Here is a 20718-nt window from a genome sequence, read left to right as displayed (position 1 = left end):
ACCAAAGTGTTGTTAAAGGCACACCTGTTCATCAAGCAATTTAAGCCAAGTCAAAATCAGAACCAAAACCAAAGTGCCAATAAAGGCGCACCTGTTTATCAAGCAATTCGAGTCAAGTCAAAATCAAAACTAAACCAAAGTATCAAGCAATTAATTCAAGTCAAGTCAAAAACAAAAACCAAAGTGCCAGTACAGGCATGCTGTGGGTGATCAGGCCATGCTTCCACTCAAATGGAGTGGGCAAGTTCCAAAGACCAGTCTTACCAAGTTTCAGATGTCTGGACTTAAAGTGCCAGTTCCTTCCTGGTGTTCAGTCACTGTGTTGATCCTCCATAGGGACCTGCTGTGCACTGCTCTGACAAGGCGTTCCACTGGGGCAAATGCCTACCCGGGAGCGCTCTCAGGATCCTTATTGCTGAAGCTGGCTGGAGTCCCCCACAGTGATGCTCTACAGGGCAGGCATAAGCTGCCAAAGGGGCTGCCTCAACCATCCATTAATAATCTCGCTTCCCAGGCAGGGAACCAAGAAATGCAGCAGGACGAGCCGCAGACAAAACTCCCTTAAAGTTCATATGGAACCAAAAAAGAGCCTACATTGCCAAGACAATCCTAAGTCAAAAGAACAAAGCTGGAGGCATCACGCTACCTGACTTCAAACTATACTACAAGGCTACAGTAACCAAAACAGCATGGTACTGGTACCAAAACAGAGATATAGACCAATGGAACAGAACAGAGTCCTCAGAAATAATACCACACATCTACAGCCATCTGATCTTTGACAAGCCTGAGAAAAACAAGAAATGGGGAAAGGATTCCCTATTTAATAAATGGTGCTGGGAAAATTGGCTAGCCATAAGTAGAAAGCTGAAACTGGATCCTTTCCTTACTTCTTATACGAAAATTAATTCAAGATGGATTAGAGACTTAAATGTTAGACCGAATACCATAAAAACCCTAGAAGAAAACCTAGGGAATACCATTCAGGACATAGGCATGGGCAAGGACTTCATGTCTAAAACACCAAAAGCAATGACAACAAAAGCCAAAATTGACAAATGGGATCTAATTAAACTAAAGAGCTTCTGCACAGCAAAAGAAACTACCATCAGAGTGAACAGGCAACCTACAGAATGGGAGAAAATGTTTGCAATCTACTCATCTGACAAAGGGCTAATATCCAGAACCTACAAAGAACTCAAACAAATTTACAAGAAAAAAACAACCCCATCAAAAAGTGGGCAAAAGATATGAACAGACATTTCTCAAAAGAAGACATTCATACAGCCAACAGACACATGAAAAAATGCTTATCATCACTGGCTATCAGAGAAATGCAAATCAAAACCACAATGAGATACCATCTCACACCAGTTAGAATGACAGTCCTTAAAAAGTCAGGAAACAACAGGTGCTGGAGAGGACATGGAGAAATAGGAACACTTTTACACTGTTGGTGGGATTGTAAACTAGTTCAACCATTATGGAAAACAGTATGGCGATTCCTCAAGGATCTAGAACTAGAAGTACCGTATGACCCAGCCATCCCATTACTGGGTATATACCCAAAGGATTATAAATCATGTTGCTATAAAGACACATGCACATGTATGTTTATTGTGGCACTATTCACAGTAACAAAGACTTGGAATCAACCCAAATGTCCATCAGTGACAGACTGGATTAAGAAAATGTGGCACATATACACCATGGAATACTATGCAGCCATAAAAAAGGATGAGTTTATGTCCTTTGTAGGGACGTGGATGCAGCTGGAAACTGTCATTCACAGCAAACTATGGCAAGAACAGAAAACCAAACACCGCATGTTCTCACTCATAGGTGGGAACTGAACAATGAGATCACTTGGACTCGGGAAGGGGAACATCACACACTGGGGCCTATCATGGGGGAGGGGAGGGGGAGGGATTCATTGGGAGTTATACCTGATGTAAATGATGAGTTGATGGGTGCTGATGAGTTGATGGATGCAGAACACCAACACGGCACAAGTATACATATGTAACAAACCTGCACATTATGCCTAGAACATGTACCCTAGAACTTAAAGTATAATAATAATTTAAAAAAAAAAAAAAAAAGAGAAGGAAGAGGATTTTTATTGGGCCGGGAGTGGCAGCAGACTTGTGTTTGAAGAGCCGAGCTCCCCGAAAAAGAAATACTTGGCCTTTTTAAAGGCTTACAACTTTAAGGGGTCCACGTGAAAGGGTCGTGATAAATCGAGCAAGCGTGGGAAACGTGACTGGGGGCTACATGCATCAGCTAACAGAACAAAAAGTTTTATAATGCTTTTTTCATACAGTGTCTGGAATTTACAGATAACACAAGTAGTTTAGGTCAGGGGTTAATGTTATTATTATTACCTTTTTTTAACTCCTAGGGCCAGGTGGTGGTGCCAAGGTTGTCTGGCTATTTATCTTACTTTTATTTCTTTCTAACTTTTTGCTTTCTCTTTTTCCTCCTGTCTTGTGAACTAGGCAAGGTAGTGGGGAGGAGGCATCAGTAGTAGTAGTGGTCTCCTTCCTTAGAAAAAGATGAATTATTAATAAATGAAATGCCTGCTATTTGGAGAAAACGAGATGTTTATGTCACAAAATAAGTCTCTGATGGAATATAGATTAAAAGTTTTAAATATTCAAAATGAGGAAAGTACCAGAAGAAAACACAAATGCCTATTTATACAGTTATATTTTTATCTTGAAAAAGACCTTCTAAGAACCTCACAAGCAGGCATTCTGAAGATTGTGTTGGCAAAATAAAGATTAAAACACCCTGTATATAAGAAAAAAATTAGCAAAAGACAACATACGTGTAAAATATTTACTATATATATTAGATAAGAAATGTGTTTTCATTTTACAGATAATTCTTTTTTTTTATTTTAAAACACTAATTTATTTATTTATTTATTATTTATTTATTTATTTTATTATACTTTAAGTTCTAGGGTACATGTACATAGCGTGCAGGTTTGTTACATATGTATACTTGTGCCATGTTGGTGTGCTGCACCCATCAACTCGTCAGCACCCATCAATTCGTCATTTACATCAGGTATAACTCCCAATGCAATCCCTCCCCCCTCCCCATGATAGGCGCCTGTGTGTGATGTTCCCCTTCCGGAATCCAAGTGATCTCATTGTTCAGTCCCCACCTATGAGTGAGAACATGCGGTGTTTGGTTTTCTGTTCTTGTGATAGTTTGCTAAGAATGATGGTTTCCAGCTGCATCCATGTCCCTACAAAGGACACAAACTCATCCTTTTTTATGGCTGCATAGTATTCCATGGTGTATATGTGCCACATTTTCTTAATCCAGTCTGTCACTGATGGACATTTGGGTTGATTCCAAGTCTTTGTTATTGTGAATAGTGCCACAATAAACATACGTGTGCATGTGTCTTTATAGCAACATGATTTATAATCCTTTGGGTATATACCCAGTAATGGGATGGCTGGGTCATATGGTACATCTAGTTCTAGATCCTTGAGGAATCGCCATACTGTTTTCCATAATGGTTGAACTAGTTTACAATCCCACCAACAGTGTAAAAAAGTTCCTATTTCTCCACATCCTCTCCAGCACCTGTTGTTTCCTGACTTTTGAATGATCGCCATTCTAACTGGTGTGAGATGGTATCTCATTGTGGTTTTGATTTGCATTTCTCTGATGGCCAGTGATGATGAGCATTTTTTCATGTGTCTGTTGGCTGTATGAATGTCTTCTTTTGAGAAATGTCTGTTCATATCCTTTGCCCACTTTTTGATGGGATTGTTTGTTTTTTTTCTTGTAAATTTGTTTGAGTTCTTTGTAGGTTCTGGATATTAGCCCTTTGTCAGATGAGTAGATTGCAAACATTTTCTCCCATTCTGTAGGTTGCCTGTTCACTCTGATGGTAGTTTCTCTTGCTGTGCATAAGCTCTTTAGTTTAATGAGATCCCATTTTTCAATTTTGGCTTTTGTTGTCGTTGCTTTTGGTGTTTTAGACATGAAGTCCTTGCCCATGCCTATGTCCTGAATGGTACTACCTAGGTTTTCCTCTAGGGTTTTTGTGGTATTAGGTGTAACATTTAAGTCTCTAATCCATCTTGAATTAATTTTCGTATAAGAAGTAAGGAAAGGATCCAGTTTCAGCTTTCTACTTATGGCTAGCCAATTTTCCCAGCACCATTTATTAAATAGGAAATCTTTTCCCCATTTCTTGTTTCTCTCAGGTTTGTCAAAGATCAGATGGCTGTAGATGTGTGGTATTATTTCTGAGGACTCTATTCTGTTCCATTGGTCTATATCTCTGTTTTGGTACCAGTACCATGCTGTTTTGGTTACTGTAGCCTTGTAGTATAGTTTGAAGTCAGGTAGCGTGATGCCTCCAGCTTTGTTCTTTTGACTTAGGATTGTCTTGGAGATGTGGGCTCTTTTTTGGTTCCATATGAACTTTAAAGCAGTTTTTTCCAATTCTGTGAAGAAACTCATTGGTAGCTTGATGGGGATAGCATTGAATCTATAAATAACCTTGGGCAGTATGGCCATTTTCACGATATTGATTCTCCCTATCCATGAGCATGGTATGTTCTTCCATTTGTTTGTGTCCTCTTTTATTTCACTGAGCAGTGGTTTGTAGTTCTCCTTGAAGAGGTCCTTTACATCCCTTGTAAGTTGGATTCCTAGGTATTTTATTCTCTTTGAAGCAATTGTGAATGGAAGTTCATTCCTGATTTGGCTCTGTGTTTGTGTGTTACTGGTGTATAAGAATGCTTGTGATTTTTGCACATTGATTTTGTATCCTGAGACTTTGCTGAAGTTTCTTATCAGCTTAAGGAGATTTTGGGCTGAGACAATGGGGTTTTCTAAATATACAATCATGTCATCTGCAAACAGGGACAATTTGACTTCTTCTTTTCCTAACTGAATCCCCTTGATTTCTTTCTCTTGCCTGTTTGCCCTAGCCAGAACTTCCAACACTATGTTGAATAGGAGTGGTGAGAGAGGGCATCCCTGTCTTGTGCCAGTTTTCGAAGGGAATTTTTCCAGTTTTTGCCCATTCAGTATGATATTGGCTGTGGGCTTGTCATAAATAGCTCTTATGATTTTGAGGTACGTTCCATCAATACCGAATTTATTGAGCGTTTTTAGCATGAAGGGCTGTTGAATTTTGTCAAAAGCCTTTTCTGCATCTGTTGAGATAATCATGTGGTTTTTGTCTTTGGTTCTGTTTATATGCTGGATTATGTTTATTGATTTGCGGATGTTGAACCAGCCTTGCATCCCAGGGATGAAGCCCACTTGATCATGGTGGATAAGCTTTTTGATGTGCTGCTGAATCCGGTTTGCCAGTATTTTATTGAGGATTTTTGCATCGATGTTCATCAGGGATATTGGTCTAAAATTATCTTTTTTTGTTGTGTCTCTGCCAGGCTTTGGTATCAGGATGATGTTTGCCTCATAAAATGAGTTAGGGAGAATTCCCTCTTTTTCTATTGATTGGAATAGTTTCAGAAGGAATGGTACCAGCTCCTCCTTGTACCTCTGGTAGAATTCAGCTGTGAATCCATCTGGTCGTGGACTTTTTTTGGTTGGTAGGCTATTAATTATTGCCTCAATTTCAGAGCCTGCTATTGGTCTATTCAGGGATTCAACTTCTTCCTGGTTTAGTCTTGGAAGAGTGTAAGTGTCCAGGAAATTCTCCATTTCTTCTAGATTTTCTAGTTTATTTGCATAGAGGTGTTTATAGTATTCTCTGATGGTAGTTTGTATTTCTGTGGGGTCGGTGGTGATATCCCCTTTATCATTTTTTATTGCGTCTATTTGATTCTTCTCTCTTTTCTTCTTTATTAGTATCGCTAGTGGTCTGTCAATTTTGTTGATCTTTTCAAGATACCAACTCCTGGATTCATTGATTTTTTGGAGGGTTTTTTGTGTTTCTATCTGCTTCAGTTCTGCTCTGATCTTAGTTATTTTTGCCTTCTGCTAGCTTTCGAATGTGTTTGCTGTTGCTTCTCTAGTTCTTTTAATTGTGATGTTAGAGTGTCAATTTTAGATCTTTCCTGCTTTCTCTTGTGGGCATTTAGTGCTATAAATTTCCCTCTACACACTGCTTTAAATGTGTCCCAGAGATTCTGGTATGTTGTATCTTTGTTCTCATTGGTTTCAAAGAACATCTTTATTTCTGCCTTCATTTTGTTATGTACCCAGTAGTCATTCAGGAGCAGGTTGTTCAGTTTCCATGTAGTTGAGCGGTTTTGATTGAGTTTCTTAGTCCTGAGTTCTAGTTTGATTGCACTGTGGTCTGAGAGACAGTTTGTTATAATTTCTGTTCTTGTACATTTGCTGAGGAGTGCTTTACTTCCAATTATGTGGTCAATTTTGGAGTAAGTGCGATGTGGTGCTGAGAAGAATGTATATTCTGTTGATTTGGGGTGGAGCATTCTATAGATGTCTATTAGGTCTGCTTGCTGCAGAGATGAGTTCAATTCCTGGATATCCTTGTTAACTTTCTGTCTCGTTGATCTGTCTAATATTGACAGTGGAGTGTTGAAGTCTCCCATTATTATTGTATGGGAGTCTAAGTCTCTTTGTAAGTCTCTAAGGACTTGCTTTATGAATCTGGGTGCTCCTGTATTGGGTGCATATTTAGGATAGTTAGCTCTTGCTGTTGAATTGATCCCTTTACCATTATGTAATGGCCTTCTTTGTCTCTTTTGATCCTTGATGGTTTAAAGTCTGTTTTATCAGAGACTAGTATTGCAACCCCTGCTTTGTTTTGTTCTCCATTTGCTTGGTAAATCTTCCTCCATCCCTTTATTTTGAGCCTATGTGTGTCTCTGCATGTGAGATGGGTCTCCTGAATACAGCAGACTGTTGGGTCTTGACTCTTTATCCAGTTTGCCAGTCTGTGTCTTTTAATTGGAGCATTTAGTCCATTTACATTTAAGGTTAAGATTGTTATGTGTGAACTTGATCCTGCCATTATGATATTAACTGCTTATTTTGCTCATTAGTTGATGCAGTTTCTTCCTAGCCTCGATGGTCTTTACATTTTGGCATGTTTTTGCAATGGCTGGTACCGGTTGTTCCTTTCCATGTTTAGTGCTTCCTTCAGGGTCTCTTGTAAGGCAGGCCTAGTGGTGACGAAATCTCTAAGCATTTGCTTATCTGTAAAGGATTTTATTTCTCCTTCACTTATGAAACTTAGTTTGGCTGGATATGAAATTCTAGGTTTAAAATTCTTTTCTTTAAGAATGTTGAATATTGGCCCCCACTCTCTTCTGGCTTGTAGAGTTTCTGCCGAGAGATCTGCTGTTAGTCTGATGGGCTTCCCTTTGTGGGTAACCCGACCTTTCTCTCTGAGAAAGATTTTTTCCTTCATTTCAACTTTGGTGAATCTGGCAATTATGTGTGCTGGAGTTGCTCTTCTCGAGGAGTATCTTTGTGGCGTTCTCTATATTTCCTGGATTTGAATGTTGGCCTGCCCTACTAGGTGGGGGAAGTTCTCCTGGATGATATCCTGAAGAGTGTTTTCCAACTTGGTTCCATTTTCCCCCTCACTTTCAGGCACCCCAATCAGATGTAGATTTGGTCTTTTTACATAATCCCATACTTCTTGCAGGCTTTGTTCATTTCTTTTTCTTCTTTTTTCTTTTGGTTTCTCTTGTCGCTTCATTTCATTCATTTGATCCTCAATCGCTGATACTCTTTCTTCCAGTTGATCGAGTCGGTTACTGAAGCTTGTGCATTTGTCACGTATTTCTCATGTCATGGTTTCCATCTCTCTCATTTCGTTTATGACCTTCTCTGCATTAATTACTCTAGCCATCAATTCTTCCACTTTTTCTTCAAGATTTTTAGTTTCTTTGCGCTGGGTACGTAATTCCTCCTTTAGCTCTGAGAAGTTTGATGGACTGAAGCCTTCTTCTCTCATCTCGTCAAAGTCATTGTCTGTGCAGCTTTGATCCGTTGCTGGCAATCAGCTGCGCTCCTTTGCCGGGGGAGATGCGCTCTTATTTTTTGAATTTCCAGCTTTTCTGCCCTGCTTTTTCCCCATCTTTGTGGTTTTATCTGCCTCTGGTCTTTGACGATGGTGACGTACTGATGGGGTTTTGGTGTAGGTGTCCTTCCTGTTTGATAGTTTTCCTTCTAACAGTCAGGACCCTCAGCTGTAGGTCTGTTGGAGATTACTTGAGGTCCACTCCAGACCCTGTTTGCCTGGGTATCAGCAGCAGAGGCTGCAGAAGCTAGAATATTGCTGAACAGCGAGTGTACCTGTCTGATTCTTGCTTTGGAAGCTTCCTCTCAGGGATGTACTCCACCCTGTGAGGTGTGGGGTGTCAGACTGCCCCTAGTGGGGGATGTCTCCCAGTTAGGCTACTCAGGGGTCAGGGACCCACTTGAGCAGGCAGTCTGTCCCTTCACAGATCTTAACCTCCGTGTTGGGAGATCCACTATTCTCTTCAAAGCTGTCAGACAGAGTCGTTTGTGTCTGCAGAGGTTTCTGCTGCTTTTGTTTATCTGTGCCCTGTCCCCAGAGGTGGGGTCTACAGAGACAGGCAGGTTTCCTTGAGCTACTGTGAGCTCCACCCAGTTCGAGCTTCCCAGCGGCTTTGTTTACCTACTTAAGCCTCAGCAATGGTGGTCGCCCCTCCCCCAGCCTTGCTGCTGCCTTGCAGTTAGATGGCAGACTGCTGTGCTAGCAGTGAGGGAGGCTCCGTGGGCGTGGGACCCTCCTGGCCAGGTGTGGGATATAATCTCCTGGTGTGCCCACGTGCGCTGTATTGGGGTGGGAGTTACCCGATTTTCCAGGTGTTGTGTGTCTCAGTTCACCTGGCTAGGAAAAGGGATTCCCTTCCCCCTTGCGCTTCCCAGGTGAGGGGATGCCTCGCCCTGCTTCAGCTCTGGCTGGTTGGGCTGCAGCAGCTGACCAGCACTGATTGTCTGGCACTCCCTAGTGAGATGAACCCAGTACCTCAGTTGAAAATGCAGAAATCACTAGTCTTCTGTGTTGCTGGCGCTGGGAGTTGGAGACTGGAGCTGTTCCTATTGGGCCATCTTGCTCCGCCGATTAGTGTCCCATTTTACAGATAATTCTTTCAAATCAACAAGAAAACAAAATAAGCTCAATTTAAAATTGGGCAAAGTACTTTTTTGCAGATCTTCCAGTGACCTTTGCACATAGGAAAACAGTTAGTGTTCCTGGTGAGAGAAGGAATTTAAAAGAGGATTGAAATACTGTTTTCTATCCACAAAGTGTGAGGGTGAAGAGCAGCGGTACTTATACAGTTGCTTAACGTTTAAGTTGCTGTGACTTTTCTTTTTTTTTTTTTGCAAGAGTGACTTTTTTTTTTTTTAATTATACTTTAAGTTCTAGGGTACATGTGCATAACGTGCAGGTTTGTTACATATGTATACTTGTGCCATGTTGCTGTGCTGCACCCATCAACTCGTCAGCACCCATGAACTCGTCATTTACATCAGGTATAACTCCCAATGCAATCCCTCCCCCCTCCCCCCTCCCCATGATAGGCCTTGGTGTGTGATGTTCCCCTTCCCGAGTCCAAGTGATCTCATTGATCAGTTCCCACCTATGAGTGAGAACATGCGCTGTTTGGTTTTCTGTTTTTGTGATAGTTTGCTAAGAATGATGGTTTCCAGCTGCATCCATGTCCCTGCAAAGGACACAAACTCATCGTTTTTTATGACTGCATAGTATTCCATGGTGTATATGTGCCATTTTCAAATAGACACTTTGGTGGTAAGAACCACATTTTAGAAATGTATGTGCCTTTTACCCTTCAATTCCATTGTACTGAAATATCTTTGGGAAATTGATATATCTGTCTTTCTCAGTATTACTTAAAATAGCAGTGTATTAAGAATTCATAACTGATTTTATGATCAATTTTCAGTGCATCCATAATGGAATAATAGGTAACCATTGAGGATGTCAATAGATACAGATATACGTTGATATGCAAAGATATACTTTGCTATACCAAGTGACAAAAAAACAGGTTATACATATACACAAACAGAATATGCTCTTGTGTTAGGTGAAAATACAATAAAACTTATTTCTGGGCATTTGTATTGTAAGTGAAGTTTTTCCTTTTTTCTTATCTATTATTTCTGCAATAAACCTCTGAAAAGTTCTAGTTAAAGTTCATTCTGAATGAAATAATCCTTGGGAAGAGAAGGAATATAATATTTGCATATATCAATTCTCAGTTTCTATTACTTATTTATGTGGATGGATATCTTACGTGAACTTTTAGCCTCTTCAGAAGTAGAGGGAATGTTTTTGCCTGTGCCTGTAGATTTTGTAGATTTTATTATGTATACATTTTATTATGTAAGTATCTTTTCATTATATATAGATTAACATGTTCAAGAAGTATGGATTAATCATTTTAGTTATATCTTTATGAAAACTAAAATAGCAAATATAAATGATCATTACTATTACAAATGTATTGCTGTACTCTACAGGAGTTTTCTTTTTTTTTTTTTTAAATTTATTTATTATTATTAAACTTCAAGTTGTAGGGTACATGTGCACAACGTGCAGGTTTGCTACATATGTATACTTGTGCCATGTTGGTGTGCTGCACCCATCAACTCGTCATTTACATCAGGTATAACTCCCAATGCAATCCCTCCCCCCTCCCCCCTCCCCATGATAGGCTCCGGTGTGTGATGTTCCCCTTCCCGAGTCCAAGTGATCTCATTGTTCAGTTCCCACCTACGAGTGAGAACATGTGGTGTTTGGTTTTCTGTTCTTGTGATAGTTTGCTAAGAATGATGGTTTCCAGCTGCATCCATGTCCCTACAAAGGACACAAACTCATCCTTTTTTATGGCTGCATAGTATTCCATGGTGTATATGTGCCACATTTTCGTAATCCAATCTGTCACTGATGGACATTTGGGTTGATTCCAAGTCTTTGCTATTGTGAATAGTGCTGCAATAAACATACGTGTGCATGTGTCCTTATAGCAGCATAATTTATAATCCTTTGGGTATATACCCAGTAATGGGATGGCTGGGTCATATGGTACATCTAGTTCTAGATCCTTGAGGAATCGCCATACTGTTTTCCATAATGGTTGAACTAGTTTACACCCCAACCAACAGTGTAAAAGTGTTCCTATTTCTCCACATCCTCTCCAGCACCTGTTGTTTCCTGACTTTTGAATGATCGCCATTCTAACTGGTGTGAGATGGTATCTCATTGTGGTTTTGATTTGCATTTCTCTGATGGCCAGTGATGATGAGCATTTTTTCATGTGTCTGTTGGCTGTATGAATGTCTTCTTTTGAGAAATGTCTGTTCATATCCTTTGCCCACTTTTGGATGGGGTTGTTTGTTTTTTTCTTGTAAATTTGTTTGAGTTCTTTGTAGGTTCTGGATATTAGCCCTTTGTCAGATGAGTAGATTGCAAAAATTTTCTCCCATTCTGTAGGTTGCCTGCTCACTCTGATGGTAGTTTCTTTTGCTGTGCAGAAGCTCTTTAGTTTGATGAGATCCCATTTGTCAATTTTGGCTTTTGCTGCCATTGCTTTTGGTGTTTTAGACATGAAGTCTTTGCCCATGCCTATGTCCTGAATGGTACTACCTAGGTTTTCCTCTAGGATTTTTATGGTATTAGGTCTAACATTTAAGTCTCGAATCCATCTTGAATTAATTTTCGTATAAGGAGTAAGGAAAGGATCCAGTTTCAGCTTTCTACTTATGGCTAGCCAATTTTCCCAGCACCATTTATTAAATAGGGAATCCTTTCCCCATTTCTTGTTTCTCTCAGGTTTGTCAAAGATCAGATGGCTGTAGATGTGTGGTATTATTTCTGAGGACTCTGTTCTGTTCCATTGGTCTATATCTCTGTTTTGGTACCAGTACCATGCTGTTTTGGTTACTGTAGCCTTGTAGTATAGTTTGAAGTCAGGTAGCGTGATGCCTCCAGCTTTGTTCTTTTGACTTAGGATTGTCTTGGAGATGCGGGCTCTTTTTTGGTTCCATATGAACTTTAAAGCAGTTTTTTCCAATTCTGTGAAGAAGCTCATTGGTAGCTTGATGGGGATGGCATTGAATCTATAAATAACCTTGGGCAGTATGGCCATTTTCACGATATTGATTCTTCCTATCCATGAGCATGGTATGTTCTTCCATTTGTTTGTGTCCTCTTTGATTTCACTGAGCAGTGGTTTGTAGTTCTCCTTGAAGAGGTCCTTTACATCCCTTGTAAGTTGGATTCCTAGGTATTTTATTCTCTTTGAAGCAATTGTGAATGGAAGTTCATTCCTGATTTGGCTCTCTGTTTGACTGTCCCTGGTGTATAAGAATGCTTTTGATTTTTGCACATTAATTTTGTATCCTGAGACTTTGCTGAAGTTGCTTATCAGCTTAAGGAGATTTTGGGCTGAGACAATGGGGTTTTCTAAATATACAATCATGTCGTCTGCAAACAGGGACAATTTGACTTCTTCTTTTCCTAACTGAATCCCCTTGATTTCTTTCTCTTGCCTGTTTGCCCTAGCCAGAACTTCCAACACTATGTTGAATAGGAGTGATGAGAGAGGGCATCCCTGTCTTGTGCCAGTTTTCGAAGGGAATTTTTCCAGTTTTTGCCCATTCAGTATGATATTGGCTGTGGGCTTGTCATAAATAGCTCTTATGATTTTGAGGTACGTTCCATCAATACTGAATTTATTGAGCGTTTTTAGCATGAAGGGCTGTTGAATTTTGTCAAAAGCCTTTTCTGCATCTATTGAGATAATGATGTGGTTCTTGTCTTTGATTATGTTTATATGCTGGATTATGTTTATTGATTTGCGAATGTTGAACCAGCCTTGCATCCCAGGGATGAAGCCCACTTGATCATGGTGGATAAGCTTTTTGATGTGCTGCTGAATCCGGTTTGCCAGTATTTTATTGAGGATTTTTGCATCGATGTTCATCAGGGATATTGGTCTAAAATTCTCTTTTTTTGTTGTGTCTCTGCCGGGCTTTGGTATCAGGATGATGTTGGCCTCATAAAATGAGTTAGGGAGGATTCCCTCTTTTTCTATTGATTGGAATAGTTTCAGAAGGAATGGTACCAGCTCCTCCTTGTACCTCTGGTAGAATTCAGCTGTGAATCCATCTGGTCGTGGACTTTTTTTGGTTGGTAGGCTATTAATTATTGCCTCAATTTCAGAGCCTACTATTGGTCTATTCAGGGATTCAACTTCTTCCTGGTTTAGTCTTGGAAGAGTGTAAGTGTCCAGGAAATTATCCATTTCTTCTAGATTTTCCAGTTTATTTGCGTAGCGGTGTTTATAGTATTCTCTGATGGTAGTTTGTATTTCTGTGGGGTCGGTGGTGATATCCCCTTTATCATTTTTAATTGCGTAGATTTGATTCTTCTCTCTTTTCTTCTTTATTAGTCTTGCTAGTGGTCTGTCAATTTTGTTGATCTTTTCAAAAAACCAACTCCTGGATTCATTGATTTTTTGGAGGGTTTTTTGTGTCTCTATCTCCTTCAGTTCTGCTCTGATCTTAGTTATTTCTTGCCTTCTGCTAGCTTTCAAATGTGTTTGCTCTTGCTTCTCTAGTTCTTTTAATTGCGATGTTAGAGTGTCAATTTTAGATCTTTCCTGCTTTCTCTTGTGGGCATTTAGTGCTATAAATTTCCCTCTACACACTGCTTTAAATGTGTCCCAGAGATTCTGGTATGTTGTATCTTTGTTCTCATTGGTTTCAAAGAACATCTTTATTTCTGCCTTCATTTCGTTATGTACCCAGTAGTCATTCAGGAGCAGGTTGTTCAGTTTCCATGTAGTTGAGCGGTTTTGATTGAGTTTCTTAGTCCTGAGTTCTAATTTGATTGCACTGTGGTTTGAGAGACAGTTTGTTATAATTTCTGTTCTTGTACATTTGCTGAGGAGTGATTTACTTCCGATTACGTGGTCAATTTTAGAGTAAGTACGATGTGGTGCTGAGAAGAATGTATATTCTGTTGATTTGGGGTGGAGAGTTCTATAGATGTCTATTAGGTCTGCTTGCTGCAGAGATGAGTTCAATTCCTGGATATCCTTGTTAACTTTCTGTCTCGTTGATCTGTCTAATGTTGACAGTGTAGTGTTGAAGTCTCCCATTATTATTGTATGGGAGTCTTAGTCTCTTTGTAAGTCTCTAAGGACTTGCTTTATGAATCTGGGTGCTCCTGTATTGGGTGCATATATATTTAGGATAGTTAGCTCTTGCTGTTGAATTGATCCCTTTACCATTATGTAATGTCCTTCTTTGTCTCTTTTGATCTTTGATGGTTTAAAGTCTGTTTTATCAGAGACTAGTATTGCAACCCCCGCTTTTTTGTGTTCTCCATTTGCTTGGTAAATCTTCCTCCATCCCTTTATTTTGAGCCTATGTATGTCTCTGCGTGTGAGATGGGTCTCCTGAATACAGCAGACTGATGGGTCTTGACTCTTTATCCAGTTTGCCAGTCTGTGTCTTTTAATTGGAGCATTTAGTCCATTTACATTTAAGGTTAAGATTGTTATGTGTGAACTTGATCCTGCCATTATGATATTAACTGGTTATTTTGCTCGTTAGTTGATGCAGTTTCTTCCTAGCCTTGATGGTCTTTACATTTTGGCATGTTTTTGCAATGGCTGGTACCGGTTGTTCCTTTCCATGTTTAGTGCTTCCTTCAGGGTCTCTTGTAAGGCAGGCCTAGTGGTGACAAAATCTCTAAGCATTTGCTTATCTGTAAAGGATTTTATTTCTCCTTCACTTATGAAACTTAGTTTGGCTGGATATGAAATTCTGGGTTTAAAATTCTTTTCTTTAAGAATGTTGAATATTGGCCCCCACTCTCTTCTGGCTTGAAGAGTTTCTGCCGAGAGATCTGCTGTTAGTCTGATGGGCTTCCCTTTGTGGGTAACCTGACCTTTCTCTCTGGCTGCCCTTAAGATTTTTTCCTTCATTTCAACTTTGGTGAATCTGGCAATTATGTGTCTTGGAGTTGCTCTTCTTGAGGAGTATCTTTGTGGCGTTCTCTGTATTTCCTGGATTTGAATGTTGGCCTGCCCTACTAGGTTGGGGAAGTTCTCCTGGATGATATCCTGAAGAGTGTTTTCCAACTTGGTTCCATTTTCCCCCTCACTTTCAGGCACCCCAATCAGACGTAGATTTGGTCTTTTTACATAATCCCATACTTCTTGCAGGCTTTGTTCATTTCTTTTTCTTCTTTTTTCTTTTGGTTTCTCTTCTCGCTTCATTTCATTCATTTGATCCTCCATCGCTGACATTCTTTCTTCCAGTTGTTCGAGACGGTTACTGAAGCTTGTGCATTTGTCACGTATTTCTCGTGCCATGGTTTTCGTCTCTTTCATTTCGTTTGTGAGCTTCTCTGCATTAATTACTCTAGCCATCAATTCTTCCACTTTTTTTTCAAGATTTTTAGTTTCTTTGCGCTGGGTACGTAATTCCTCCTTTAGCTCTGAGAAATTTGATGGACTGAAGCCTTCTTCTCTCATCTCGTCGAAGTCATTCTCCGTCCAGCTTTGATCCGTTGCTGGCGATGAGCTGCGCTCCTTTGCCGGGGGAGATGCGCTCTTATTTTTTGAATTTCCAGCTTTTCTGCCCTGCTTTTTCCCCATCTTTGTGGTTTTATCTGCCTCTGGTCTTTGATGATGGTGATGTACTGATGGGGTTTTGGTGTAGGTGTCCTTCCTGTTTGATAGCTTTCCTTCTAACAGTCAGGATCCTCAGCTGTAGGTTGTAGCTGTAGGAGATTGATTGAGGTCCACTCCAGACCCTGTTTGCCTGGGTATCAGCAGCAGAGGCTGCAGAAGATAGAATATTTCTGAACAGCGAGTGTACCTGTCTGATTCTTGCTTTGGAATCTTCCTCTCAGGGGTGTACTCCACCCTGTGAGGTGTGGGGTGTCAGACTGCCCCTAGTGGGGGATGTCTCCCAGTTAGGCTACTCAGGGGTCAGGGACCCACTTGAGCAGGGAGTCTGTCCCTTCTCAGATCTCAACCTCCGTGTTGGGAGATCCACTGCTCTCTTCAAAGCTGTCAGACAGAGTCATTTGCGTCTGCAGAGCTGCTGCGTTTGTTATTATTTACTGTGCCCTGTCCCCAGAGGTGGAGTCTACAGAGACAGGCAGGTTTCCTTGAGCTGCTGTGAGCTCCACCCAGTTCGAGCTTCCCAGCAGCTATGTTTACCTACTTAAGCCTCAGCAATGGCGGGCGCCCCTCCCCCAGCCTCGCTGCTGCCTTGCCGGTAGATCACAGACTGCTGTGCTAGCAATGAGGGAGGCTCCGTGGGTGTGGGCCACTCCCGGCCAGGTGTGGGATATGATCTCCTGGTGTGCCTGTCTGCTTAAAGCACAGTATTGGGGTGGGAGTTACCCGATTTTCCAGGTGTTGTGTGTCTCAGTTCCCCTGGCTAGGAAAAGGGATTCCCTTCCCCCTTGCACTTTCCAGGTGAGGCAATGCCTCGCCCTGCTTCAGCTCTCGCTGTTTGGGCTGCAGCAGCTGACCAGCACCGATCGTCTGGCACTCCCCAGTGAGATGAACCCAGTACCTCAGTTGAAAATGCAGAAATCGCTGGTCTTCTGTGTCGCTCGCGCTGGGAGTTGGAGACTGGAGCTGTTCCTATTCGGCCATCTTGCTCCGCCCCAGGAGTTTTCTTTAAAAATATTGAACTTGGGCTGGGCGTGGTGGCTCATGCCTGTAATCCCAGCACTTTGGGAAGCCAAGGCGGGTGGATCACCTGAGGTTTGGAGTTCGAGACCAACCTGACCAACATGGAGAAACCCCGTCTCTACTAAAAATACAAAATTAGCTGGCTGTGGTGGCGCATGCCTGTAATCCCAACTACTCGGGTGGCTGAAGCAGGAGAATCACTTGAACATGGAGGTGGAAGTTGCGGTGAGCCGAGATTGCACCATTGCACTCCAGCCTGGGCAATAAGAGTGAGACTGTGTCTCAAAAAAAAAAAAAAAAAAAAAAAAATTGAACTCCCCAGCTGTGTTTATCCATTCTTTCAATCCATTTATTCATCAAATATAAGCCAACTACCTATAATGTGGCAGGCATAGTCTACTATCTTGCAGTATCCTTCCATCTTTGAAAACTTCATATTTACCTGCCCAGCTTGAGCAAGGTGAGAGATTTAAAATTAGAGTAATGGGACTTAATCTCAACTGAAGCTTTTCCTCCCTCCTTTCAAACAATAGCATTCTGAAGGTAGAAAATAGTAAAAAATAACCTTTAACTGCCCTTTTGAAATTTATAACAGTCTTGGATAAAGACTGTTTTAGTACTTTTAAGAACTAAAATGTGGTACATAAACACTATGGAATACTATGCAGCCGTAAGAAAGAATGAGAGCGTAGCCTTTGCATGGACGTGGTGTTGGAGGCCATTATCATTAGCATACTAACTTAGGAACAGAAAACCAAATACTGCATGTTCTCACTTATAAGGGGGAGCTAAATGATGAGAACACACAGGTACCTAGAGGGGAGCAACACACACTGGGGCCTATTGGAGGGAGGAGGGAGAGAAGCAGGAAATATAACTAATGGGTACTGGGCTTAATACCTGGGTGATGAAATAATTTGTACTATCAACCCTCTTGGCACACATTTACCTATGTAACAAACCTGCAATATACCTATGTATATTTACCAATTTACCTATGTAACATCCTGCAGTATACCCCTGAGTGTGAAAGTTGAAAAAAACTCCACAAATAGTTTCATAAATTCATTAAAAAAGAAAATTTATAAGTTTCAAATCCTAATATTTATCATTGGAAATATCTGATTTACATATATTCTATAAATCTAAGTATTGAAAAAATGAGCCATACCTATTCATTTGAACCCCAAGTTTCCTTTGGCTTAAAGTTTTTTTGAAAATTAAAGTAAAAATTAGTTTTGACATTTGTTGTTTTTACCTTAGCCCTCTTATTCCATAGTACTTTTAAGAACTAAAATTTATCAAATGCCAATCATCTGGTTAGAATTGCCCCAGAACTGTTATACATACCATATTCTACTTAATGTAAGCCACCATGGATTGTATGATGCTCCATTATTTCATGTGTCAATAAGAGAATTTTTTAAATGCTACCAATTATAGTTACAGTAAGTCATGAATTACAAGTGGTACTACAATGTAAGGAATGTCAAAACATGAAGACAGCCTCTTATAATCATCAAAATACAATGTAAACTGTAATCTTTAAAACATACCTCAAAGTGTAGGTATAATTGTATTATCTCACTTAATTCAAATGTTGTCTTTAGTAGTATTAGTAAAAATATCTAACAATTATTGAGCTGTTATTTGAGTTAGGAACTCTTCTATATATTTTGTGTAGAGTCTCATTTAAGCATTACAGTGGTTTCCTGTGAGAAAGCTACTATTTTCATTCCCATTTTATAGATGAGGAAATTGAGACACAAAAAGGCTAAGCAACAGCTAGGAAGTGACAAAGCTCAGAGCAGGATTCCAGCCCAAATTTAATGTAAACAAAGGGCTATGCTCTTTCTTTTCAGATAGGCTGCTATTTCATTAATACAGTGAGAAATGAGAGGTAATTAATAGTGTGCTTTCTTTACAGGAAAATTAAATGTTTGTTTTGAAGGCAGAGGGATAGCATGCTATTCAATGTTTGCAATTACATGAATCATTGATACAGCTTTAGATAGTACACTACAATTTGCTAAAACGTCTTCTCACTCTCATAGGACTGCTCTACATTTGGCCTGTGGGAATTCAGAAGTAGTAAAACTCCTGCTGGATAGAAAATGTCAACTTCGTGTCTTTGACAGCAAAAAGAGGACAGCTCTAACACAGGTATGCGGTAGCCAACTATATCAGCATGATATGGATTTGATTTCAATACATAGAATAAAAGTGAGTTTTCTCATTTAAATATAACTTATTGATGAAACCTGTGGAATGTGTATCTTGAATTCCTAGGATTTATAATTTGTTTTTGGTCTAACATTGACAGGCTGTACGATGTGCGATACTTTTGCTACAACATGGTATTGATCCAAATCTTCCGGATGTGTATGGCAATACTGCCATACACATGCTGTCTACAGTGAAGATAGATTAATGGCCAAAACACTGCTTTTATACATGCTGATATCGAATCAAAAACAAGGTATAGATCTAATTTTATTTTCAAAATACCCAATGCGTTTATTTTAACATTGACCTGTGTAAGGGCCAGTTTTCCATATTTGGAAGCTCAAGCATAACCTGAATGAAAATATTTTGAAATGACTTAATTATGTAAGACTTTATTTTAAATATTGTCACTTTTAAAGACACATTAGAGGGTACAGCATTTTTTATGCACTTGCGGTAAATATTTTTTTTTTTTTGAAAACTCTGAATTTGTAAAAGGTAAGACTTACTTTTTTTTCAATTTTCCCTCCCAGTTCCCCCTGCCCCAAACAATGTAAAATGTCAAAATTTGCCCTGGAAATAGGTTTTACATTAAAACTCCAAGAAAACTAAAACATGCTTCAGTGAATAGAAATCTTGCTGCTTTGGCAAGCTCATAAGGCAGAAATGGAAAGGGAAAAGGAGAGCAATCAGAAATATAGAGGCCAATTTGGAGATTAGGTAATGGAGAGAAAAGACCATGAAGAGGTTTTATGTGTATGTTTTTTGTTGTTGTTGTGCATTCATTTGTTCCCTTTGTATGGTGAGACAAGTTTCTCTTCAGTTTTAGAGAATGGCAGTTTTTCAATTTGGGAGAGGGAGTTAGTGAGTTGTAAACTGCCTAGAGATCAATTTTAGGAGGCCTCTGAGGAACCAGATTGGCTGTGAATAGGTGGTGATATTGTGGGAAACCCTTGAGCAGAGGGAATAACAAGTAATTCACTGACTTATTATCCTATTCTGGTAGAAATGGCCGCTTAGATAAGAGTCTCAACTCTGCTTTCAAATCTAGAATGTCCTGATGGGAACATGGAGGATAAGGAGCTTATAAGTAACAAGATGAAGTTGGATTTTGAGTTTACTACACCCTGTTCTACCCCTACCCAGGAAAATTAAGTGGTGTTTTCAGCAAACGAGTCTCTCTCTCATTCTTTCCTCTTTTTGGCCAAGTGCTCAAATGATAAAGGGAATTGGTCATGTGGGTGAGAGATGAGACTGAAGTAATTGTCCATTGCACTAGTTTTCAGCTAGAATTGTGAATTAGAGTAACCTGAGAAAAATTTTTAAATAATCTGCAAGTCTAGGTTCTACCCTGAAGATTTTGATAGCGTATGTTTAAAAATGTTTCCTTGAGGCCAGGTGCAGTGGCTCCTGCCTTTAATCGCAGCACTTTGGGAGGCCAAGGCAGGTGGATCACAAGATCAGGAGATCGAGACCATCCTGGCCAACATGGTGAAACTCCGTCTCTACTAAAAATACAAAAATTAGCTGGGCATGATGGCACGTGCCTGTAGTCCTATCTACTCAGGAGGCTGAGGCAGGAGAATCGCTTGAACCCGGGAGGCAGAGGTTGCAGTAAGCCAAGATTGTGCTACTACACTCCAGCCTGGTGACAGATCGAGACTCAGTCTCAAAAAAAAAAAAAAAAAAAAAAGTTTCCTTGAAGCCAGGCATGGTGGTGCATGGCTATAATCCCAGCAGCTAGGGAGGCTGAGGTGGGAGGATTGCTTGAGGTCAGGAGTTCGAGTCT

At 40.1% G+C, this 20718-nt stretch overlaps 1 protein-coding gene across 1 annotated transcript in view; it reads left to right on the top strand.

Moving 5' to 3' along the window:
• The window catches only part of LOC103236753 (POTE ankyrin domain family member A), a 66053-nt gene that overhangs the window by 5449 nt on the left and 39886 nt on the right, over positions 1 to 20718 (top strand). The window contains 6 exon segments of the mRNA XM_073018617.1: positions 924 to 933; positions 2229 to 2248; positions 18758 to 18866; positions 19027 to 19105; positions 19108 to 19155; positions 19158 to 19184. Of these exon segments, the coding sequence (XP_072874718.1) occupies positions 924 to 933; positions 2229 to 2248; positions 18758 to 18866; positions 19027 to 19105; positions 19108 to 19155; positions 19158 to 19184 (293 nt within the window).

This window comes from Chlorocebus sabaeus, chromosome 8 (genome assembly GCF_047675955.1).
Source record: "Chlorocebus sabaeus isolate Y175 chromosome 8, mChlSab1.0.hap1, whole genome shotgun sequence".
NCBI classification, from domain to species: Eukaryota; Metazoa; Chordata; class Mammalia; order Primates; family Cercopithecidae; genus Chlorocebus; species Chlorocebus sabaeus.
Note: the sequence above shows the minus strand (reverse complement) of the source record. Positions and strands in the feature narration are given on the sequence as shown.